The 26,621-nt window shown below is 41.8% G+C and overlaps 1 protein-coding gene across 9 annotated transcripts in view; it reads left to right on the forward strand.

Annotated features, from left to right (window-relative positions):
* The window catches only part of CCNY (cyclin Y), a 217,104-nt gene that overhangs the window by 158,977 nt on the left and 31,506 nt on the right, over nt 1–26,621 (forward strand). For all 9 annotated transcript variants that reach the window (XR_005224087.2, XR_005224088.2, XM_037890995.2 and 6 more), the window contains 4 exons: nt 5,714–5,814; nt 9,119–9,154; nt 12,625–12,682; nt 12,787–12,906. Coding sequence is in view for 7 of the 9 variants with exons in the window: in XM_037890995.2 (XP_037746923.1) it covers nt 5,714–5,814; nt 9,119–9,154; nt 12,625–12,682; nt 12,787–12,906 (315 nt within the window). In the remaining 2 variants the exon portion in view is untranslated. The remainder of the gene's footprint in view (nt 1–5,713; nt 5,815–9,118; nt 9,155–12,624; nt 12,683–12,786; nt 12,907–26,621) is intronic.

The raw sequence follows: 26,621 nt of genomic DNA on the forward strand, positions 1-26,621 counted from the left end.
TGAAGTACTCCTGCTGAGAGACCGTCTTGTTTTAGGAAATCACCTGACGATCTGCTGGCACATTTATCATTTATGATATGAGGGTGAGTGCCTTCTCACAGATTCATTGGGACTGTAGCAGTTCGATGTTACTTTTAATTGAAACGCTTTTGGCACCTCTTTGATAAAACCCATGTTTTCCATGGGTGTTTAATTTCACCATGAAATGAGTTATGTGCTGAAATAGCAGAGAGAGTCTCAGCTCAGGAACGAATTGTTATCAAGGCAAGTTACAGGTTCTTCCACTATGTGTAAGTGTGAATCCCACTGTGAGTAAGCTTTCGTCTTGTGTACAAAATCAGAATTTTTTGAATAGCAGCATCCTTCAGGCCTGTACCCCTGTGCTCCTGTACGAAAGGAGAGAGGGCTGGGGTGGTCACGATCTCCCTTATCACCTGTGGCAGCAAGATGGAACCCTGTGAGTGTCTGACCTGCTAGGTCTTTTTGCCTTTGGCTAAATTTCTTCACACTCTTCATAAAGCCTTCAGAACTCTTCTGATTCTTTGGCACACAGCCTCCATGAGTGATATTGACCTATCTGGTTGGAATATTTACAGGACAAACTTCCCCACACAGGGCTTTTCAACATGGTAGATTAGAAACCTGCAGGCTTCAAGCTCTACCCATCCTGTGATGGGCTAATTACATTGAAAGATGGACAAAGCAGATGCCTCTTCAGCTTAGGGAGATTCCTGCATACCAAGACGTTGCTCATTGTGCCTTTCGTTCTCCATAATAATGCATAAGTCATGAGGCACTCAGTTGAAGCCTCACCTCCTTGGAGCAATCTATGAAGGTCTCTTTGGATCCAAAGGAGACGAGCTCCAGTGTCCAGGCAGCAGACAAGCCAGCTTCATCCAGTGCCTGGTCTAGTAGGCAGGTGACTGTAAAAAGAAGATGAGGAGAGATCTGGCATTAGTGCCACTACCAAAGTTGGCACCATAAACACCATTGGAACTGAAGCTGATGCCAGCACTGAAGTCCAGCTCTGAGAGGCACACAAAGCTCTGTTTGGCATCAGCTTATATGTCTCATGAAGATAGGCCACCTAAGGTCTCAGTGGAAAAGCCATCAAGCCCCTCATGGTGTCAGGGGCTGGTGATAAGCAGCAGCCTGTGACACAGAGGGAGTCTTCTCCAGCACTGATCTGAGCTCTGGCATTGCAGCCTGTACTACTGGGGAAACCAGGGCCATCATCAGTACCAAGATACCTGCTGATACTGATGCAAACCCTTGTACTGAGCGTGCTGTATACCTTGGCACCACCCACAGAGGTGGTTTGTGCCTCTTCTCAGTCACCAGGACATATGTTCTTGCCATCTTCAAGCAAAGGACACTCTCTGGAACCTGTGGTCAGTATCACTGATGTCTGCCAGCTCTTCCTCTGGGCTCAGTCACCTGTGCAGCAGGAATGGCATTGGACTGGCTGATACCGAACAACCCAGCCATACTGCTACAGCATGTGCCATGGCTCTGCTGGACCTACTGGGGTCTTGCCTCATAGGCCTCTAGGAGCTGCTCTCCAGCAGATTTGAGGAAGAGGTCACTCCTATCTGCTTTTCTGGCCAGATCACCAGGAGGACCCAGACCCTGGGACAGAGCAACATCAGCATCCTGTTTCACTATCAAAGGAGCTGTTATCTTTGTCACCCAGTGAGGCAGTGCCTTTGGCACCGATTACTCCATGTCATTTCAAGAGCTCCTTATAAGAATCCTGAGACTCTAGAGTTGGAGACTTTAGTCTTGGAGAAATCTCAAAGGTTTTTGACATTTGACAATCCCTAGCTCGACCAGATACATCCTTCCTATAAATGAGGGGCTGCTCAGCCCAGTCAAGGCCTTGTGGCAGACACAATACCAACTGTAAAACAGGTAGAAAAATGGTGCTGGGTCCCTCAATCTGCATTTGAATATGTTTCTGCCCCCACCCCAACCCGGGTTGTCTTTGCAAAACACAAACATTTTAAATCAAACAAAAGTACTTCTAAGGCTAAGGACCCAAAGGGGCTTGAGCTGTCTGGGAGAAAATCTTACTGCTCTACCTCTTTACAACTCTGAGTGGCAAGTTCCAAAGCCTTACTGGCCAAATACAACTTTTTTGACTTGGGACAGAGTGAAAACCATTTCTCTCAACTCCTGCATGACAGGAAGGAGGAACTCTGGGATATAATCAAGAAAGGCCAATTGGTGGCCAAGATGGCTTTACAGGCAGCACTAGGAAACCTTTGACACTGCAGCCAGATTTATGGCCACAGTGGTGACTGTTCAGAGCATCATGGCTCCAAGCATCAGGCATCCCTAGGGTTGTATAGGCCACAATCAAGGGCCGGCCCTTTGAGAGCATGGAATTATTCAGCAAGCGCACTGACAGTCCTCTTCACTCTCTAAAAGATTCAAAGGCCTCTGTGCCCTCCCTGGGGATTTGCTCTCTGGCCCCCATGCCACAAGCCATATGTCCTCAACCCCAGTGCCATCCTATGACTTCTGGCAAGCTGAAGACCATACCACGAAGAAGTTGAGCTACAATAGGGGTTGCCAGTCTTCCTTCTCCTCTGCGGTGCATCCTGTCTCTCTGGCATGTCAACAGATTTGATAGGACTGTTTGGAGCCACAACAGATCCACTTCCGAGGGCACCACTTTCGGAAGCACACTTCCCCATTCCATGGGATGTAGTCTGCCACAACATTGGATGAATAGGTGTTAGGGATCATGGGCTATTGCCTGGGCTGTTGTCCTTCGCTCAAGTTGTAGAGAACTCCCTTGCCTCTGCAGTTGTTAAGGCTTGTCTACACATGGGTTATTCAGAAATAGGTATTCCCCTTTCAGTTCACATCCTATCTTGTTCCTGGATAACTTTCATGTGTAGCCAAGTAGAGCTGGCCAACAAACTGTTCTCCTGTCTTATGAAAACTCCTGAGATTTTGAAAAATTTCCTGATCTTCATCAGGTCAGAACTGAGACCTTTTGATGTTTTTCACAAAAAGAGAGAGAGCAAGACTCACCCTGGAACAGTCAATAGCCTAGTTCAATAGCGCTCACATGGGGTGTGTGAGACCCAGGTTCAGGTCCCAGCTCTGCCTGAGTCAGACACTGATTTAAATGTGAATCTCTCACATCCCAGGTGAGTGCCCTAACCAGTAGGCTGTTGGCTATTCTGGGGCACAGCTCTCTTTCTCTCTCTCTCCCCCTTTGGTTTTTCTAAAAATTGCAAACCTTTCCTGACAAAAGTTTAGTAGAAACTGTTACATTCTCACTTAAAGTTGTACTTTCAATAAATCACCATTTTCCAACAAAAAGTTTAATCCAAAAATTCCAAACCAGCTCTGTAGACAAGCCCTTAGCTTATTGGCGAGGCTCTGTGCCTTCCAATGACCTCTTGCATAGACCAGGATGACAAAATGTGGAACCAAATGTGTCTTTCCAAAGAGGGAGTTGGGAAAGACAGGGAATCCATTCTTTGGCATAGCAGTGGGGTCAGATGGCACTGCAGACTTGGAATTGGAAATGTTGCTCTCTCTTATGGGTCCGATGTTCATATATGCAGAATAGTGGGTTCCTGTATGGTACTTTCAGAAATGTTGTGCTTACCAGCGCCATGCTAGGGCTTTGGTTTAGTGATTACTCAGATTAAATGTAAATACTGTTTACTTGTGTAAGCGTAAAGTGGTGGTGGTGTTATGAGATTGCTTTTCGTTGTTACTTATTACAGTAGAAAAGTCTACTGATTATATTTAGTTATTCCAATCCTATTTATCTTAAATTTTATAACAAAAGTGTTCTTTGACATTTTAAAAAGTATAATTGGATTTTTCAAAGCCTTTTGTTTTGGGGGTGGGGTTATGATACTATTCTGTCTGTACATGTTCATTTTGTTCAGATACCAAATAAGAGTCACTGCGAATGAATCTGATTTGCTCTGGTTTTAACTCCTGTCAGAAGTGAACATCATGGTTGTGAAATGCACTGAAGAACCTAATATAGAACTATGAAATAGCAGATGATGGGACAGAAGTTGTAAATCACGTGAAGCTTGGTCATTTCTTCCACATCCTGCAGTACCAGATAGTAGTAGTATATTTTACCATGTTATCACACTGAGTGCTTTCACTTTTTTTACTTCATGTATTACATATGTTAATAGCTTGGGTATAGATGGATTAAAAGTTCTCAAATTAATGCCAAGTGTATTTCTGAACTCCCAGGTGATAACCTTTCCATAGTTAAGGTAGCAGGTAATTTTCTGCTGTATACCAGATTTTGCACCCTTTCCAAGAAAATGTAAAGCAACCTGAAAATTTATAGGTGAAGTCAGGGGCCTAGATAGAGTTGTGGGGAAGCTGCGAAATCATTTGAACAAAGACGTCCCAAGATGTGCATTATAAAAACCTGATCTGTTTCAAAGTTGCAAGAGTCTTCTAATGCTTTTGCCCAGACATAGGGAAAAACCAGGAACAGAAATGCATACAATTTTTATCACTGGAGTCGCGTTAGTGCATGTTACCAAAGAAGGTCCAGAACTTAAATGGGAAAAGTTACTAGACCTTCATTTTAGAACTAGAGTGAGATAAGAGTGCTGGTGATGCATTTATAGATCACAGGCACATTGCATAGTCTAGATCTGGGAAGGAGCACTGAGATGGGAGTCAGGATACCATGGGCCAGATCCTCAGCTGCTACAAATCGGCATAGCTCCATTGATTCAGTTGTGTCTCTGATATTGCTGACCCCCAAATCTCTTCCACTTAGTCACGGTGCCAGGCAGAGAGAACAGGCCAGGGAAAACCAGTGGAAAGTCATTGACTGAGGGCTGATAATGGAGATGGTTAAAATTTTTCTTTAGGGAGGCAAAGTGTAAGCTACTTTTTACCAGCTAATGAAAAGGCCGTTGGTGAAGGCCTTTCTTGAGCTTGACATTCTTGCTAGCTATCACTCAGTTTCAGACTGGCTCCCTGTGGCCACTGCTCTCCACCAAGTCCGAGTGCTGCTCAGATAGTGGTGAATCAGGGCTGAAGTTTTGTAGAAAGCAAATTTTCTAATTAAAGAAAAATTCATTTTTGTTTTCATATGTTTTATCTAGTGTTCCTCAGACTGACTAACTTATATTTTCTCATACTTTTAAAATGTTTTGTGGGGACTTTTTTGCTCTAAGCCTTCTGTTCGCCAAGATATTTTCCCCCTTGATTTTCCCTTTCTCCCCCATTGTATAATCTTCAGTGCTTTATTCTTCTTTCCTCTCTCAAACTCTCCCCATTACCTGTTTCATGTCCATTTCTAAATCCCCTTTTGTCCTCTCCTTTCCATTGATGCACACTCTCCTGTTCCTTTTGGAATGAGGACCAGAGTGCAGAACTTGCTCATGTTTGCTTTCTAAATGTGGACGCTGAAAGTGTTTGGGAAGGCAGGTGGGGTGACACAGAATGAATTCTCAGGTAGGTATTTAGATCACTTGTGGCTTTTTGTGCTTTTAAGAAAGAACCATTGGGTGGGGAAGGGATCATTTTGATTTTTATATAGGATTGTTTTTGACATTTCTAAATTTCTTCAAGACATGATCAACTTTGAGAGAGTGATTTCTCTCTCTCTCTCTCAGCTACTTCTTAATTGTGATGTCTCCTTGGAAAAAGATTTTTGTATTATATAATTGCTATTATTCTTTTGCATGTTATTTCCTAGCATCCTCCTGGGCAACTGAGAAGGAAATACAGTTCCTGCTCCACTATTTTCCTGGATGACAGCACAGTCAGTCAACCAAACCTCAAGTATACAATTAAATGGTGGGTGGTGTTAAATTCTTTGACTTAAACATATATTTCATTATTTCTGAACAACTGCTAAGCAGGCACTGCAGAGACCAAGCTACAAAATAGTGGGTTTTTTGTGTGTGTGCAGCCATATATGGATGTACTGCAGAGGTAATGGCTGGGATTTTCTAAAGGTTTTTTTTTTTTTTTGTAATAAAGATTTTTGATGCTCAGCTCCTTCTAGGGTCATGCCATAACTATCCACACTGCACATGTTCTCACAAGAATGGAGTGATCAGGGATTTCAGTTGTACTTGTGATGAGTGAACCAGCCTCAGATTGGTTGGTTTGCTTTGGATGAGCACCCGAAAGTTAAGATACCTATTTGCTTATCCAGTACTTGTGAAATCCGGTGAGATTTCCAGAACTTCCTGCTTCTTTCGGGATTGAAAATACAGTACTTCCAGATTTGGCTTCCACATTCAATGCAGGCAAGTACTGCACAGCAATGAACTGACAATGGGCAGCCTTGTGTAGGGAGTGCGCCTCTGGCTCATCTTCACGTGGATTCTCAGCACAGCTAGCTTAGTTGCCGTCTTCGCTAGAAAACTTTTACGTTTAGATCATGTGGAAATGCAGCTGGTGTTTGGAGCATTGTTCTTTCCTCTACGCTCTGTACAGTGGAGGGAAAATGGGAGACTAGATGGCCAAGCACCTTACGTTCTTTAAAAATTTAAAAAGAAAAGAAAAAGTTGCTATTTGAATCCTGCTCAGATTCCAATCATCTGTAGTATCTCTATCGTTGGGTACACCCATTTAATGTAAAGTGTGTTAAATCATGATCCATGCTGCAAAGGTATTTACATAACAGACCAGACATTCAGACGAGTATATAGCATTGGTAGTCACTAACGCTTTTTCCATGTCTGTAAAAAGGCAGTTGCCTTATGCTGCCCTCGTGTTTTTTTTAAATTTTTTTATTAAAACTATCATTAGAAGAACCAGAGGACAAAAGGGCAGCATATAGGCCACTTCCTGTTCCTAAACATTGCTGAGCTAGGTCCCAGCCCTTCCTCAGTTTTTGGGCCACTCTAGTAGTGCCAAGGGGTTTAAAGCAGCCTCCTAGATAAACTTGAGGATACCCCTAGTTTAGAGGTATCCTCAGATGGCGTAGGACTGGCTCCCCAGGGTAGGGAAAGGAGTGTGTCAGGGACAGGAGGGCGCAGGGCCAGAGCAATGTGCAGTTTGGTAGTTCGGGTGGGAGGAGTGACTCCTTTAGAGCCATTATCCACCAGTGTAAATAAAAGTAGCCCTTATGCTGCTTTAACTTTTATAAAGGGACTGGATTGGCAAACTCCAGGATTGGATGGGTGGAAAGTTGATGGAAAGCTACTTAAGTTCACAAGCTCCTCCTATCCCAAATGCACTGACTGCTGATCTGATCCAAGAGATTATTTAAAAACACATCAACATCCTAAATTAAAATATTGAGGGATCTGACCAAAGTTAGGAAATGCAGACTCAGCCCTCACTTTACTTCATAAGTTTCCAAACGGTGGGTGTTTCTCCAGTCGGTGGGGTGATGTTTTGTTACGATGCCACCTTTTAAGGACAGCAGGTAGGGCTGTGCTTTCAGGTGTCCACATGCCACTCCACTGAAGTCAAATGGAGTTACGTATATGTTCCTGAGGGCAGAATTTGGGCTGCCTTTTTTGTCTTAACTCACAGCTTCCTGAATTTTTTTCAATCACATCAAATTATTAATTCTTTCATTTTTTTTTTCCTCCTGTGTGTGGACATGTGTTCAGTAAGCAAGGTGCACTGTCCAGGGAATATTTAGTACTTTTTAGCATCTCCTTTTTTAAAAAAAGTTGCAATTTTAGATATCAAGCCATTTAAATCTAGAAACTTCTAATGCATCTGTCACCAATAGCTAAATTCTATATTGCCAAAGCAAAATACGGTTTGCAATATATGACATTTACCTTCATCCGAGCAAAAAAAAATTGTATTTTCTACCATATTCCTATTTTTCGGCTGCTTGCCACCTAGAATCATTTGAAATTCCACTAAGAGAAACATAGTTGCAACCTGGTGTTTTCTCAACATGTGGGACATCTGATGCATCACAGTTGTCTTACAGAAGTTCGGAGGGGAAATTGTGAAACAACCAATTAACTTTTTTAAATGGAGCCTTTTATGTCAGACTGATTAAAAGAAAATACTAGACTAGCATGTAACAATGAATCATTGACAGAACAAATTGCCAATAAATGGGAACAATAAAATCCCTCCTCCCTCTTTATTCCCCTGTTAGTTCCAGTGGCTCCTCAGGATGTCAGAACAAGTAGTTAGGTTGGTGGTTCTGCTTTGTCTTATGGTGTTTACCTCTGGCACCTGTGGGGTTGTTCAGAGCCAGGAGCTGAAAATGGACAAATAATCTGAGGAAGCCATATTTTTCTTGTTCTCGGGTGTGAATTAGATCAGTTTGTCATATTTGCACACAACTAAAATTTGAACTGCCTGTGAAGACTTTCATGTTTAATTTCTGAGTTTGACTTTCAAGTAAAGAGAAAATATAAATGCTTGACTGAGAGCAAGAAAAATGCATAATATAATATGTTAAAATAAGTAACTTATAAATTGATGCAAAATGAAAAAAAATTGGAGCTTGGTATTTCAGTAGCTAAATGGAGAGACAGCCAAAACATAATGGATTTAAAAGTAAAAATCACACAAGCCACTACAGGAGAAGTAATTCACATAACTTAGCAGCATTAGCAAAACCACTGGTCTACAAAAGCAGTAGATAATAGGCTGAAGGTCCATGGAGGAGTTCAGGCAGGGGTCTTACAAAAACTCTTTTATTAATGACCGACCTCTGTTTTACGTACCAGAGAATATCCAGTCCTTCTAAGGCCTTATCTTGCATCTTTCAAGTCATTGAGAGTTTTGTCATTGACTTAAATTCGAATAGGCCTTTAAATAGAAGGTACATTATGGAGTACATGAGATGAGGGGTGAGAAGGAAGACAAAATTTTATGGAAATGTGAGTGACTTGATATATGGAGTATAAATGTTCCATTTTATCCACAATTTACTGCAATTTATCCACAGTGAAAAGTGGACACTGTCTGCTGAGCAAAATACTCCTAAATCAGTTTCTACAGTGTTTTTTACTACCATTGAATCCTGGACAGCAAAATATGTTAATGATCATACTGGTTATCTGGGCTTTGTGCTGTTTTAAATTTATATAGCTGTGTGTGTGTAAAAATATATATTTTTAATCCTAATCCGATTCCAAGGCCATTAACTCTATATTTTGCTTTACAGTGTAGCTCTTGCAATATATTACCACATAAAAAACAGGTATGTAAATAATGAGTTTCATATTTTAAAAAATGTTCAGTGTTTCTTTTTAATTTTTTTCCATAGCCTGTAGCTTCCCCTACCCCTGGAATAAAGAGATTTCTCTATAGATTATACTGCTTTTCTGGGAATAAATTGAGAGTTTTAAAAAATAATATAATAATGATGACTAAGTGTGGTTCAAATTCGTTGTAGTTTTAGAAAACTTGGACTTCTGTTTAACAATTTAATTACACACACACAGTGGTCACTTACTAATAAAAAATGTGAGTACAAATTACGACACACATCTAAACTGTGTCCTGCTGTGGCTTCTGTTTTGCCCTTTTGTGAAGGTTGCTGTAGGAACCATTGGGTCAGTGAGTAGTTATGAATTATCGATAGTGATGTGGCATGAAATAAAAACTAATATATTGTGCAATGGGAGTGGCATTATAAATAAATTAGTAGCCTCAGGAACAAAATTATTCACCAAAGTAGGTGTGCCAATACCAGGTAATGTTTGTTTGATTTTAGCTTGGGTGTGGTGATTAAAAGGTGACAATTAGGAAGAGGATGAGAGAGAGATCTAGAAATTAACTATTCACTTCGTACTGTTAAAGAGTTTAATTTTGTAAGTTGACTTTTTTTTTAACAATTCTGTTTTCTGAGAGCACCCTTTAAATAATCTTTCCTGAAATTGTCAGAAGGGGTTTTCACTTCCCTATTGATGATTGTTTTTAAACAGGTCTTTTCATTAGCGGAGGAAATGACTTAGGCTCCAGTCCAGCAAAACACTTAAACGTGCTTACATTCAACCATGTGAATAATCTTGTTGACTTCAATGAGCCTACTCACCTGCTTAATGATAAGGATGTACCTAAGTGCCTGGGTGGGTCAGGGCCTCACTTAGTGTGGCCCAATTTTGCATTGAAGCCAGACTCTGTTTGCACAGGTGTGAGGGTCTGCACTAGCAGGTACTTGTGCAGCCTCTACAGGGAAATGCTTAAACTAACTTTTTATAAAAGTGCTGTAAAGGCCTGATCCAAAACCCATCAAAAGTCCATCAAAGGACTCCATAGATTGCAATGGGCTTTGGATTGGGACCTAGAAGTGCAAAGTAAACAAACTGGAAAAAATAGATGGAGAGTGGAAATTTTAGCTAACTTCTTTCAATTTATAGTAATTTGAACCTATTCAGAGTCCCACAGTCTTCAATGAGATTGTAGTTTTTAACTATAGTAGGTAACAAGATAAGCATGGGTAAATGTGTTTACAGGATTGGGGCCTGAGGATCATGTCATGAATGTGATACTTGTAACATTCACCCTTCTTGGTGAGGGTTAGGTGAGTAAATGGAGATGGTTGCCTAGGATCACTTTTTTTAAAGTGACACAACCAAACTAGAATATTTTCTGCTCTTGTTTTGATTTTGTACCTAAAGGGTGTCAGTGTCAGTAATCTGAGATCTATGTGCACTGAATGTTTTCCTGTTGGGAAGCTTGATTGCTTCTTTCACTGTTCTAACTGAGAGGTGAATTTATCAAGGAAGAACTGCACTGTCTTCTGTAGCTGTGCATTGATACACAACATGTTGTAAATGCGCCCTCTGCTGTACTCTTCAGAAACCGTTCTAGAAGTGAAGCTCTTGAAATCTCTATTACATTTTCTTAAAGAATAGACATGAAGGGACTGTGACTCAAGATTAAAGGGACAATTTGAGGACAGCACTCTGTTGTTCATGCTACTGCAACAGTAATAATTTTTTAAAAGTTCAGTTTCCCAGCTACACAACCACAAGTGAAGCACCAGTGTATATAGGATTTATCAATACTTGCCATGGTTGTTGGGGTTTTACAAGCACAGTCCTGCTCCCATAGAAGTCAATACGAGTCTGACTGTAATGGGAATAGAATCCAGACCCCTGCTTTGCAACTGGATAACCTCCATGAATTTAAGTCCATCAGTGGCTATTAGCCAGGATGGGTAAGGAATGGTGTCCCTAGCCTCTGTTTGTCAGAGGGTGGAGATGGATGGTGGGAGAGAGATCACTTGATCATTACCTGTTAGGTTCACTCCCTCTGGGGCACCTGGCATTGGCCACTGTCGGTAGACAGGATACTGGGCTGGATGGACCTCTGGTCTGACCCAGTATGGCCATTCGTATGTTCTTAAGAAACTATTTAAGAAATATTTCATTCATTCTTTTTCTGTCCAGCACACCAGATTTACTCAAAACTAGATTATTTTCTAACTTCCCGAACTCTAATCAGGTGTTACAATCACATTTTCAAGAGAAACTATTGATAGATCAGACCAATCCTCGCTACGTTTTCCCATAGTTAACCCAACTCTCTGACTGTATTGTTGTAATTGTCATCCCGTCTTCCCCCAATTCCTTTTCTTCATTGTTTGTTGTTCTCTGTTGCACCTTTCATTCTATTTAGATTTTTAGCTCTATCAAGCAGGGACCATGTCTGTCTTGTTTGTGAAATGCCTAACATGCTTTTGGGTGCTCAGAAAGCAAACAATAACAAAACACTTCAGATTAGATAGAAAATACTTCACTCCCAAGAGACAAAAATTCCAAATGTTATAAATGCTTATCATATCTCATTCTTCTGTTTAACAAAGTATTGACGGCCAAGCAAATGCTTCCTTGGTGGGCTGCAGCTAAAGCACGGAGGAAGGAGAGAGAATCCTTTTCTCTTTCCTTTGTAAAGCGCCAGAATTGTAATACCCTTCCTCACCACTGATTCTAGTGGACTACATGTAGAGTAAGGTGATACCCTTACTCTCACACAGTATAAGAATGTGGCCCAAAGTATATATCTTCTTAGCTGATGAGGAACTTTTTGCTGCATGCTAACTTCAGTTACAGTAGGCTGAGATGTTCATCCCATTTTAAGAAAATGTTTATTTCGTGCATTAGAAGATTGCAAAGCAGAAACCCTTAATTTTCAGGTGCTGGGGCTTAAACCTATGTTGGGCACCAGTTAAATATATTTTGTGATCCCAGATCCCCACGGAACATCCAAGCTGTAACTTCCCTGAATGCACACAGTTCAGTACAGATAGAAAGTACATTCAGCAGTCTCTGTTCAGGAGAAGCCCGTGACCAGAATAACAAAGATGCATCTAATAAAGATTAAACTGTAATTAGAAATCCACATGGAGCAAAGTCCTGAGTTTTGACTGCTGCTGTTGGTACAACCTTTTTTCTGATTGTTAATATTTATTCCAAAATTACACAAACAAAGTTCTTAACTTAAATAAACCAAATATTGTTATTAATGTCTGTGGAGTTGCATCTAGTGTCTTGCTGTTCTTCAGTAGATGGGATTTGGTTGTAATACCAAAGTTTAACCATCTTACAACCAAGATGATCAGCACAAATAGTGCTACAATTAATGATGACTTGTTTTAGTTTGTGAAAGGCATGCACAGTCTTATGCTGGCAGTGAAATTACAGTGTTTCTCTCTCTTTTCAGGGACACAGACGGAAGGATGCTCTTAGATATTTTTGATGAAAACCTTCACCCCCTTTCGGTAAACTCATCTACCTCTTCTTGTCTTTCATGAGACAATCTGCTGCCTTTCCCTGTGCCTATGTGTTTGACTCAGTCACCTGTTTGAAAATATTTCTTCCCCAGAAATCCGAAGTGCCACCAGACTATGACAAACACGACCCAGAGCAGAAACAGATTTACCGCTTTGTTCGGACGTTATTCAGTGCTGCTCAACTGACTGCTGAATGTGCCATTGTCACCCTGGTAAGTGTCTGTGAAATTACATCAATCATTCAACAGATCCACCCTTGTTCCTTGAGCTTATTTCTGTGCAGCTGTACAGAGCTGGACGTTGTTAGGGAGTTTGTTCTCATCACACTTTTTGTAGAGATGAAGGAAGTTATTTGAGTTATTTTCTTGCAGAATACATTATTGAAGTTATTACTGAAGTTTTACAGTCGTCTGTATAGCATGTGTCACGGTCAGGTTTACATCTTGCTCCCACAGCGTGATAACATTACTGGCCACCAGGCAATATAATACTCAGGTGGGGTAAGTGTCTTGGCCATGTGGGAATTTTAGATACTGAAACCATTCCACTTTGGTCAGGTTTACTGTGTATCATTATAGCTTCCAGCAAAGACTCTTTGACAACTGTCAGTAGCTTAATGGCATTAGTAAGAGTTATGGATGCACAAGGGCTGCATGAGTGACTGGAGCATGTTGGTGGCTGCTGTTTTTACTTGTCGTGTACATGTCTTTGAGGGGCATGTCAGATCAGTGAACAATTGAATAGCTAAGGATGAAGTTTATCTACCTAAAAATAGAGTGCTAAAGATGAAGGGCCAGATCCGCAGCTGGTTTAAATAGGCATAACTCCATTGATTTCATGGGCTAATGGAGGTAGTCCAATTTCCGCCAGCTGAGAATCTGGCCTGAAATTTCTATCCTACTGACCCTGGTGAGTCTCTTCAGGTTTCAGGCACAGTTTTTGCTACATTCTTGGTGTAGGGTTTAAAAAACCAAACATGCTGGTTATTTTCACCTCTTCAGAGTGAGTTTGTAGGACAGTTTTTACCAGGTTTATTTTTGGGGGATAGGAGGTGAAATTGGAGAGGCAGAGCCTTGACATTTGACCCCATTCTTCCTCTTTGACAGTCCCTGAAGCGTTGTATCTCTTCAAGCCCTCCCTCTCTCTGATAGAGAATAGCCGGTGGGTCTGGCTCCCTCCAGCGTCTGTCAGTACCACTTGTGCTGGTCAGTAGGAGACATGAATATGGGAAGAGTCGTGCAAGGTTCGCCCCCTACAGCCCTTGCTGTTCTGGGATGGGTATTGGAGTGTGCTCCTAGTCAATTGCTTGGCCCAGCCACTATCCATAGTTTTATACAATGAGATTATTGCTCTGTCTCATGCAGAAATAGCACTTAATTTAAAGAGCTTACTATCAAATACAGTGGAACACTCTTACAGGAACTCCTGTTATCCAAATTTACATTCTGTGAGCCGTTGTGAAAGAGATCCCTCATTCTAGTTGAAAAGACAGGCTTTTATTATGCATAGCAATAATGTAGCAACTGTGGTTCGCATCAGGCTGTCACACCACTGCTCCGTGTTTCCGTAGGAATCTTGTTAATGTGGTCACCTTTGAGGAGAAAGAACAGTCCTCCATTCCTGTTGTAGAGAAATCGTTAAAAATAAAACCCCACAGCTAACTGATTGGATTTTCATCAGCAGTTAAACATGCCGTTTGAATTAATTGACTATTCTTTTGTCTTACTTAATGAGCATCCCTCGTGATTGGAACCTGAGACCTGAACTCAAGTGACTTGGGTTCTCTTCCTGTCTGTGCCACTCACGAGTTGTAGGAGCTTCGGCAAGACGTTCGTGGCCTGATGTTCTGAGGTGCAGAGCACCTGCAGCTTCCAGTGACCTCAATGGGAGCCGCACATGCTCGGCACTTTTCCAGATCAGGCCATTAATCTGCCGGAGCTCCCGTACCACTGTCTGTAAATACCCACCTCTGTAACGTGCTTCCAAACCTTCTTTTAGAAGTATGACACAGTAGTATTTTTAATACCACGTTATTCATTAGCTACATAGTCTCCCTTCATCTCTGATTTCCTCATATGTCACCATTGCCATCAGTGGGGACCTAGAAATGGATCTCTCTGACTGCATGGAAAGTAATCTGCTTTTCTTTTCTTTTTTAAACCCTCCTAAGTTGGCTTTGCTGACACATTACGAACTTTAGCCAAAATCTGCCAAGTGCTTTGAGTTTTGAGAGGTTGACTATGGGTAGAAACCAGCCTCCCCTGCACAAGCCTGTGTTTCATTGCAATCCGACGTGGGAACAGACTACAATCTGATCTGCCATCTGCCACTCATTCCTTCTCGGGGGCCTGCCCACCCTCAGGCATGCAGCATGTCTCTGGGAAAGCAGATCACAATGCCTCTTAAGTAAGAGACTTGAATTATTGGGTTTTTTCCAGTCCCTCTTTAATATATCAATATATTATTAAAACATTAACAAAGATCAAAGTATGTTGGGTGTCTTGAGGTGAATGCACTGCTTCCCCCTTGGCATGCAGGCATACCCTGGCGATGCTGCCTGAGAAGCATGGACAGCAGCAATGGTGGGTTAGATTGTAGTCTGTACACCTGATGAAAGAACTGAGTGAAATGAACCCCCACTCTGTGTCGTAAAAGCTGCTTTCCAGAAAAAAAAAAACACCCCACAAAACGAAACTCCATTGTAATGTTCCAGGGCAGAGGTGGGCAAACTTTTTGGCCCGAGAGCCACATCTGGGTATGGAAACTGTATGGCAGGCCATGAATGCTCATGAAATTGGGGATTGGGGTGCGGGAGGGAGTGAGGGCTCCGGCTGCAGGTGCGAGCTCTTTGGTGGGTCCAGAATTGAGGAGTTCAGTGTACAGGAAGGGGCTCCAGGCTGGGGCATGGGGGGTTGGGGGGAGTGAGGGCTCTGGCTGGGGGTGTGGGCTCTGGGGATGAGGGTTTGTGGTGCAGGAGGGTACTCCTGGCTGGGACCAAGGGGTTTGGAGGGCAAGAGGGGGATCAGGGCTGGGGCAAGGGGTGGGGCATGGGAAGGAGTCAGAGGTGCAGGCTCAAGTAGCTCCCACAAGCCACAGCATGTCCCCCTGCTCCGGCTCCTATGTGGAGGCGCGGCCAGGCAGCAATGCATGCTGCCCTGTCTGCAGGTGCCGCCCCTACAGCTCCCACTGGCTGTGGTTCCTGGCCAAGGGGAGCTGTGGGGGCAGCACTTGGGGCGGGGACAGCACGCGGAGCCTCTTGGCTGCCCCTAGGTGTAGGAGCCGGAGGGGGGACATGCTGCTGCTGCTTCCAGGAGCCGCACGGAGCTGGGCAAACCTGCGACCCCGCTCCCCAACTGGAGCGCCGGAGCGGAGCAAGCCCTGGACCCTGCTCCCTGGCAGGTTCTCAAGGGCCGGATTAAAATGTCTGAAGGGCCGCATGCAGCCCCTGGACCGTAGCTTGCCCACCCCTGCTCCAAGTGCTTAATTAAAACATTTAAATTAAAGCCTTTAATATTACAGCAAAACAATTTATGATTAAACAAAAAGATTTCATTTCCACAAAGCCCTCCAAAGCTGCGAAGAGATTTCTTGTACTGATAGGTGAGGAAATTAATATCTGAGGTTGAGACAATTAAAATACTAATTTGCATTATTTATTTTCAGAATAACACCACACAAACAACAATAATCGAAAGAATGAATTTTATTGCTGATTAAAACTCATTTAAATAACATTTTCTGTCTTGGCGAATAGCTGGCTTGTGCTCAAGCTGTGACCTGGCTTTATGGAAGGAATACTGGGTATATGTTCTCTTCCCTCTCTAGGAGGTACTTCCATCCTTGCTGAAACTGAGAGATTGTCATCATTTTCCACCAAGCATATCTGCAACACTGTTCTCAAGGTTCTATGTTGCTGGTTGGGTGGTAGTGGCACGATCTAGCAAGGTCACTGGTTAATTGGCTAGCTCAATATAAGTGCTCAGTATTAATATTATCCATAACTCAAGGAAAAGGTGTCTTCACTAGTTATTTGTTGTCACTTTGTCCTACAAACACATAAGCAGTCTGATCACTAGAATTGGGGAGGAAGGATGGTCTATTGGACATCAGTTCTGTGCTCTGCCACAGACTTCCTGTGTCACCTTGGGCAAATCACTTAGTCTCTCTGTGCCTCAGTTCCCTATCTGTAAAATGGTGGTGATAGCACTTCCCTGCCTTTCAGGGCTGTAGTGAGGATAAATACATAAATGATTGTGAGATGCTCAGATAATATGGTAATAGGGGCCAGATGAGTACCTAAAAGAGCCTAAATTTTTTTTTTTTAATTTAGATGAATATAGATACAAGAAGATATTTGTTGGTGCCTGGATCACATTCAGCATTTGTACCACGTTCATCTCCACAGTATGCCACAGCGATGAGAGTATTGTAATTACATAAGAGAGTCTACATTTGCCATATGAATTTAACTAATCCAACCAAATGTTCCCAAGTTCTCCTTATCCTGGAAACAGTCAGGTTTCCAACAGTAGAATAAAGAGAGCACTGCAGAACTGTAAAGAGAAAGTTCATCCCACCTGCAGTATTTCCTCAGAAGGAGAGTCTAATGCTTAGGGATTTACTTTGTCTCTCTATCAGGTATTCCTCCAGGACAGTTTCATTATAATTATAGGATCTCACGTGTGTGTGTGTGTGTGTACACACATATGTGTAGAGCAAAAAAAACTTGCCCTCCCTTTACAGGTATTGGCTGCATTTACATCGCGTATTCTGATTTTTAACTGCTAGTGAAAATTTGTTTAATCTAAAAATATTTGTTTGACTTGCTAAATTGATGTATGGAGGAGAAGGCTGTTTTTCTTTCTGTTTGTTGATTTTGCTGGGTATCTGCAAACCATTGTCACCAGATAGGAGGGGATTTTCTTGAGAATAGAAAGGTGTCCTTTATGGAACGGAAAGCCACATTGTCCATAGTGTGACGGCTCATTGTGAATCACGAAGGAGATAGCAGAGCTAAGAGGAAGGGGAGGAATGGGCACTAAGTTAGTGAAATATGTCCCTCCACCATATTCCTTAATCTGTCCTAGTGACATGAATTCTGCAGCTGTCACAGCCCTATTGAATATCTGACAAACTCAAGATATGAAAACCCTTCCACGTGCTGGCCACCATTCCTCTTGCTAGTGACAATCTTATAAAAACTATCCTGAATGCTTATTTAATAAAATCTTGTAATTTAAAAAAAGTAAATTGCCACAATGCTATTCTTTATCTTTTGTTTAAGTTTGATACCCTATTGTGTCCAAAGAGTCATGTGGCAGCATTAGGTTATTATCTGACATAAAATCTGCTCCATATTATATATCAATACTAAATTCACAGTCTAGGAAATTTAAAATCACTACCTCCCATTTCTTTTTTGGGCAGTGAGACAAAGCCAAAAAATTCCTGTTAGGCTCAGTTCTCTATCTTCCATACAATGTCACATACCTGGTGGTGATTTAAGAAAAAAACAAAACAAAACCCAAAACCTGCTGATCTGCAGTAATGACTACAAATGCTTTTCTTTGGAGCTGTGCACTTTCCTAACTAGTAGCATCTGTGACCATGCATAATTACCCAAGAAAACAAAATGGAACTGTGTTGACTTCTGCTTCAGTAGAAATATTGCAAAGAAGCAAAATTTAAGAGAATGGGGGGAATCTGTTTTTGGGTTTTTTTCCCAAAGGAAAAAGGACAAATTCACTCAGGGAATGTGGTTTTATTTTTAGACTTCTGAGTTAATGATCTTGATCTTCCATTCCTTGTGAACCCAGAACTTCCACTTAAGTCAGGGGGAATCCTGGCTGTGTTAGGAAGGAACGGTGAGGCCAAGTGTACAAGGAGAGTGGAAAATAAATATCCTATAATAGTCTGAGTGCCTTTTAGCTGCATCTTTTTTTCCAAGAGAAACTGGATGAAATTTTGAGGCAGAATCAGAGGTTATGAACACTGGAGTTGCTCCTGATTCACCTAAGGTTTGATGTTAAATATCTGGTGTTTGTTGTTATTAATAATAATAGTTTTTATTTTTGGCCACCTTTTTCAGAGATTTTTGGAGCTAACTACTTCACTACTTTTCACATTTGGTCTCTTTTCAAAGTTGGACAAGCAGAAGCAGTATCATGCCAGGATATCCTCTTCTACAAAATGGATGGCACCAGGTCTGTCTGGAACATGTTAGGTGCCCAGCTGAACAAGTGCAAAGCATGAAGTTGTTTTTGGAGAGAGTCAGCAGGAGCTGGCTAATCTCTTAGAACAGAAGCTTGTGGCAGTTCGGTGGCTGCATTCGAGCCAATAAGCATCTTTCAGTGCCTAGCAAAAGTTACCTTAGTGCCAGTACATACAATAATCTTTCCATGCAAATCCCTTTTCAGTTTCAGACATTGGGATGCACCAAACTTTTGTACTTGTGAAGAAACAGACGTATTTATTCCTTTTTACTTTGTTGATGTATGTTGGAATGGAAACTGTGCCTTCATGTGTTATGTGGGGGGATGATACCATTTAGGCCCCAGTCTCACAACTGACAGTGTGTGGGCAGATTACCGTGCTCACAGGGACCACCACTGGAGCAGATTGGGGTCCACAGAGGCACGACTGCATGCTACCAGCTGCAGGATTGGAACCTTAAACAGCATAGGCTGGACTCTCTTTACCAGTGTAAATTCAGTGATTCCTTTGAAATCAATGAAGTTTTGCTAGTAAAATTCAGATCAGAATCTGACCCACAGTACTGAAAAAACGTCATGAGAAAAGGCTCTGTTTCCAGCTTTATGATGCTAAGTCCTTCATTTTTCCTTCTCTGCTCGGGTTGATGGCAGATGAGAAATGAAGTTTGTTTGGCGGAGGTCTTGCTCCTACTGCTGGTATTTTGTCTGAGAATTTTATAACATTCTGATAATGCCAGGTGATTTCCATCAGCTCAGTCAGCCATAGGTTGGCTGCCCACTTGCTCCTTTGTGCTTTCTGTCTCTCTCTCCAGAAACATTCAAGAATGGCTGACTTTTGTATTAGAAATATGTAATTATTAATTCTGCACATCTGCTACACTGTTATCTTTTTAAGGTGAGATAGTTAATCAGGGATTTCGTTTTCCCAGTGGTAGTCACTGTGGTATAAATTTTTAACTAGCCATTTTGACTGGACAGTAAATTTTAAGCAAAGTAAGTACATTTCCCCCCCCCCCCCATCTCCAACCCTTTCTGAGCAGTTTACATGGACTGGGTTGGATGATGTAATGGGCATTCTGAATCTACCCTTTAATTGACCCCACATCTCTTTCAGAAAAGATATCATCTAGTCTAAAAGAGTACCTCTGCTACAGTTTTAACAATACCTAGTTTTCACTGTACCCAAATCTGCAGTAAATTTGGTTTTGACATAATTAATCTCTACCGTTACCACTTCATTGCTCCACTGGGCTCTTGTTTAAGTGTTTTGAGATTTCTAAAGTTCTTAGATGAACATTTTTTAATTTGGGCACCTAGATTCATATTTAGGCATCTGAGTAAAAGTGGCTTGACTTTTTTTTTTCTTTCCCCAGAGGGACTAAAGCAGGTAGTGCTCAGCACCGCTGGAAATTGGCCACTGAATCATTTAGGTGCCTAAATTTTAGGCACCCAGTATTGAAGGATTTTCAATGGCCTGAGCCCTCAAGTTCCTTCAGTTCTTGTTGACTTCAGAAGGCGGTCAGCACCTCACAGGTTTGGGCCTTATGTGAAGCTTGTTGCAAAACTAAATGCTTTCAGTGCAGAACTGTGTAGGTCAACAGAGTTCTTGCATTTTGCAGAACAGGAAAGGAATACCAAATTACTCCTGTTTTCTTACAGCTGCTCTGTCACTGAAACATCTGATCTGCCACACAAACAACTTGTCTGAATCTTGTCAGTGTTGCAATAGAGATGGCAATTTCAAGTTATTTCTTTTCAGTGCTCCCTACGTAGCCTCCATTTTGTCCGATGATAAAAACAGCCATTAAGAGTAGAGCTGGTTCGGAATTTTCCATTGGAATGATTTTTTTCAACAGAAAATACAGTTTCTTCAATATCAACGTTTCCTTTAGGAACATTTTTCAAAAAAAAATAATGTGGTTTTCCATTGGGAAAAATCAAAACGAAATACTTCATTTTGGGTTAGTTCAACCTGAATTGGAACATTTTGGATTGTTGAAATTACCTAAAAAGGTTTTATTTTGAGTCAGTTTAACATTAAGCTGCATTTTCCCACTGTGGTGCATTGCTGATAGGACTTGCAGTGCAGACCCTTTTCTCTCCTATGGGCTGGCTTCTACTGGGGACTACATCTCCCTTAATACAACATGGTCTCTCCTCTGGCAGTCTGTGTGGTGTATCATGGAAGGCACGGGAGTACAGATGCATCATAGGACATGTTGTCTGGCCAGGAAGCCTGGCCTGTAAATGGGAATTGAATATCTGGATCTCGAACCGTAACTCCTATGGGGCAGTTGCTCATACTGGGGGAAGAGCAGTTAAATGCTGAACTGACTAAAAACAGTGTTTGGGGTCAGTTCAATAAGCCAAAAATATACATTTCGATTTGGGAATATGTAAATATTTTGTTTGGACCAGAAAACATTGAGATGAAATGCTTTGATATTCCCGGATAGAAATTTTTTTTCAATATGTCTTTGCACAAAAATTTTGGTATTCAATATTTTGTCCCAATTTGGGAGGAAAACAAAATTTGAAATATTGGAATTTCCCATGGGATGGCAATCCTGAATTTTTCCTAGTTCTCATTCAAAGCAAAGAAATCAATACCATCTCGGTTCCAGTCTTCTCCAGTCTTGAAGTATGTAATAAATATTATTCAACTATTAGTGTGTCATCAGAAAGGTATTCGCAGCTAGGAAAAATCACCTAAGCAGTTTAATGTATGGCTAAAATATTAGACTGCTAATGTCCTGAGTGTAACCTCCAATCCGATATTTGGTGTAAATTCTGTGAAATGGCCAAGAAAAAGCCAGAATTATTACTATTCTGACTGAGATTTTACCTTTAATTCTGTTATTTTATGTTTGTATTATTAAAAATGCCCAAAGGTTGCTTACACGGTACACCCAAGAATTTCATTTGTGGTTACAGTGAAATACAAAGATGCCAAGTTTTCTACAGGAAAATCTGTTGTATGTAGCTGGGGCTTGACATTTTCAATGAACAAATGTAATAGAGACATGCAGATAAGGCCAGCTTAGGTGGCAAATATATCAAGGAAGTTTTTGTTTTTGTTTGTTTTAATATAAGGACCAGTGCTTCTGGAGTTTGGGGGCACAGCATATTTCAAAGTAAAAAAATTTTTAAATGAGCATTACTTAAAGATTTTCTACAGCAGAGCAGAGCATTCAAGTAACCAAAATATGTAAACAAAGGTTTTTTTAAAGATTGAAGTGCAGTTAGTGTTTAAAGAAAAAAAAGTAAGTGTGTGTGTGTGTGTGGGGCAGGGGTCCGACCTGTTTTGCAGCCTCAGATAATAAAAGCAAAGTCGTATCTTATTTGGCCAAGGGCCACCCAACATTTTCTATCCTGTGGTGTTTGTTTAAATAAGAACAGAGCTCACTATATGGCAGTCTTGTTGCCAATCAACCTGAGAGCCAAACTGTAGACTCCATAATCATGCTTGTTGGAGTCTTGTGTCCACACTAGTTGTGATCATAATTGGGTAAAGATGGGTTTTGGAGGCTCTGGAAATACTGAGAGGAATGGGAAAGTGAACTGGGGTAGGCAAGTGCTTTTAGTTTTTAGAATCCAGCTCCTTGAATGTTTAGCTAGGGAAGCATTGTGGACTTCCATCTGCATAAACCTAGTGTCAGAAAGACAAGTCCCTAGGGATCAATTACATGGAAATAAAGTGCTATTCCAGAATGTCTGCAATCTGTTAAGGCAGTAGTACTATTTCTAAAGATGGATCAAACTCTCTTAAGTGGGTGAAAGTAATTCATGGCATTTAACTCCTGGCTTCTGAACACCATACATGGTAATTATATTGTATTACTTATGGTTCTGTAACAGAAAAATCTACTGAGATAGTCACGTGGAGATGAGTCTTCAGTAAAGATGACAGATTGCTTCTCCTGATTCTTTCAGGTACAGATTTATTTCCTCCAGTGTTCAGATTAGTACATTTTATAACATACTTCCCTAAGATGAACTTCTGAATTCAGATTATTAGTCCCCTTTATAGCAACTGATCCTAAAGACCGGAAAATACAGAGGGTCTATTACTTTTGTAAGTTAAGGAAGAAGGAGAATTAGAACATAATGAGCTTAGCAAAGACATTAGAAAAGCACAATAAATCTTAGGTCTATTTGATACAAAAATTGGATTGAAATTAGTGAGCAGATCTGCGTTTACCCGAGTGCTAAATGTGCAGAGACGTAGTTGCACAAATGATGTGAATACCAGTGGGAGTTGCACAAGTAAATACCCAGCATTTGTTTTTCTTGACCCTAGAGCCATTTCTTGGCTTGTGCCAGCAGAAGCCAAGTTTTGGTAACACGCTGCCAGTGAATCTGCTTAAAATTAGGGCTACAGTGGTGATAATCACCCAAAAGCCTTGTTCTGTAAATGGGCCCAGAGCCAGCTGGAATAGCTCCAAAAGTTGGTGCTGATTTAGCATCTCTCACCAGGAGCTTTCACTAGTCAGAACATTGCATTGTGTCTCCTCAGCAACACAGGCTACGAAGAGAACAGCAGACCCATTCTCTAATTTCTACACTGGCTTCCTGTACAATATTGAGTCAAGTTCAAAGTCTTGATCCTTATTTTCAAGGCGCTTCATGGTCTGGGTCCAGCATACCTAAGAGATGGCCTGAAGCACTGGGATGAAGACGGTAGCCAACAACTCCGTTCCTCTGGCACAATTTAACTCTCTATCGTAAGGGTAAAGCTCATCTGTGCAGGAGACAGAGATTTCTTGGGAACTGGTCTGAGTCTGTGGAAGGAACTCCCGCAGAAGCGAAGGACCATTACAGACCTTCCAAGTGCCAGACACACTTCTCAGATCTGCCTTCTCTAACGTAAGTGCATAATAGCTTGTACATTGAAAAAACCAAAACCCCACCAAAACAGAGCACTCTCCCCTTAGAGAGAGGATAAGAGAAAACCAGCCAAACAGGACAGATTGCTTAATGGGCTACTAGATGGTGCTTAAATACTATGGAGATGAGGGTAGTATAAGAATAAAATAGTGTTCTCTGGAGTCCTAACTTGATTCTAAAGCTGCAGGCCCCCGGAAAGGATGCTGGCCATGCTTCCTTCCCCAAGGAGAATTATCCCTCCAACCTAAATGTGCTCTTATTTATATTAGCTTGTTATTTCTAGTCTATATTCCCTGTATCCTAAATAATTCTTCTTTCTTCTTGGTATTTACACTCTTCAAATATCTGTATCTCATGTCCTTAATCTTCTCTGAGCCAAGCTATACATATTTAGCTCTTTGAATATTTCCTAATATTTTCTCCCCTCTCTCTGATCATTTTCCAGCCCTCCCCCCGCTTCTGGCAGGTTCGCGGGCCCAGTGACCCCGGCGGGAGCAGGATTTCCAGGACTAGGACCCTGTCAGAGCAGCAGGTGGTCAGGATGTTGAGTGCTGCTTGGCTCCTACTTAGCTGAAGCTGCTGCCCTTGCTAAGGATTGAAAAGGTTAAAGGGGGCAAATTGAGGGGGATGGGCAGGGTCTGAGCAGGGGGTGGAAACTGACTGCAGGCCAGGGATCAAACAGCTGGAGGCAGAGGCAGGAGGGAGGCTGATGAGCAAAATTGGGGAAGGGAGGTAAGAGCCAGTGTTCAGGCCAGGGCTGAGGTGCTGCCAGATGGTGGCAGAGGGCAAAGCCCTGATGCAGGGAGGGGCAGAGGAGGTAACAATTACTGTGATGGGATGATTCACCTGCCCTGTTTGCAAAAATAGGGTGTGGGCAGAGGGGCTTCCATGCTTAGGAGGAAGTGTTCAGACAAGAAAAATGAAGATGTCCTGGGCTGCTTATGATATACAGTTAGGGGAAGCAACAATAGAAACAAAGAAAGTAAACACTGCACAGGTAAAACATGCCTTAAGTTTTTAGTGAACACTCAGAGTAGATAAAACACCCTGCTCCCTCCTTTAGCTGTGTTTTCCTATTACTGCGACCTATCCTTACTTGTTGCGGCCCCAGCTTGATTCAATGGTTATTACAGAGAACAGAATAAGGAGCCTCCCTCTGATCCATTGTAATAATGCTCCATTCGCTGGCCAGCAAGGTGCGCTCACACATCAGGGAACTGACACCTTCAGGGCAGACTGGCCCAGGATGCTGAATACCACTTGGCTTTTCTTTTAAAATGCCTCTAATTCTGGGCAAGAGACAATTTTCAGTTGTGCCCCAACAGATAAAAAATAAAGGACATTGACAGTACAGGTGAAGTGTCCAGTAGGGAAATCCACATTAAGCACAGATCTGGATTGGGGCTGCCGGTGAGATATGCACCGGCGAAGAAGCATGTCCACTGTATCCTGTACTTTTAGCATTCTAGGCTGTGACACAGCCAGTCTGTTCCTGACATCCGTCTCTACGACACCGGGGCCATCACCTGGGTAGTATGTCCATCTAGCCACTATAACCCTGGCACTGGCATTTCTCTAACTGAAGCACAGCATAATCTGATTTCACAATCACCACAGCCATAGACTTTCTTCTGTCTCCACATTTAGGTGAGAGGGGCCTCGCCTGGCCAGAAGTCAAATGTCATAAAACCATAGGGTTAGAAGGGACTGCAAAGGTCATCTAGTCTAACTCCCTGTCAAGATGCAGGATGCGTCATGCCTCTGATCAGCTGTCACAACATAGCTTCCCCAACTGAATGATACTTCGCAACTGGCCTTCTATAAACAAGCCATGCTGTATAGTCCTTCACCTTTAAAGGGGCATAATCACAATTTGCTTGGCAGGTTTTTAGGAGGAGAAATGATCAAGTATAAGCCAACCATAAATATTGTACCAAGAAGCAAACGATAAGCAAACAATCAGTTATAAGCCAACATAAATATTGTACCAAGAGCAAACTCTTCTTAGAAAAATAAAATCACAATGCAAAAGGTAAAAAACAGAAATATTACAATGTTCCCACCTCTTCTATAAAGGCCAGAGAAAGGGTGGCCTCTGCTTACAGAGAGTCAGATGCTTTGTTGGTAATTCAGTTGCTAGATAATCCACCTCTGAGGTAAATTCGTTCTTTGTTTACTCTTGAGTCCCTTTTATTCTCCTATGTGTCATCGAGAGAGGTGCCTGTTTATTCTAGCCAGAATCTCACTGTGAGGTGGTGGAAAACAACCAGTTTCACCTTTTTATAAACAGAAATACAATTGTGTGTCTTTCTGAATGTTTCATGCCATTAAGTCATTGCAGTATCCATATTTGTTACAATTATTTTCAGTCCGTGTTTTTTTTTCAGTACCTATCAACGAGTTTATTTAAAGGTTATGTAGGAGGATACTAAAGGAATGTTAAAGGATTGTGTGACAATTAATGTGGCACCTAAAAGAATTGTACAGTAGCTTTTATTGTCTATGTACTGTACCAATATGCAAAAATAAATGTCATCAGATGTCACAAGTTTGGTGCTCTGCTCTGTCCAATATTGATAACTGTCGGCTGCGTGCGTGTGTTCCCTCTGTGTGCTGCCCCAGCTCTGCACAGATCGCTACACAGCAGACCCGAGAGAACCCACAATGACCACAGACTCCGATAAGGTATGAAGGCACCCTGCCAGGTTTATTGTCAAACGAAGCACAGTAATAGTTTCCCGCAGACTCTACAGGACATACTACGAATATGTGCCCCCTTGACAATGGACACAGCTCAATCAGTGGCAGGACTCGCCACTGCTCCCTAG

This window comes from Chelonia mydas, chromosome 2 (assembly GCF_015237465.2).
Source record: "Chelonia mydas isolate rCheMyd1 chromosome 2, rCheMyd1.pri.v2, whole genome shotgun sequence".
NCBI lineage: Eukaryota > Metazoa > Chordata > Testudines > Cheloniidae > Chelonia > Chelonia mydas.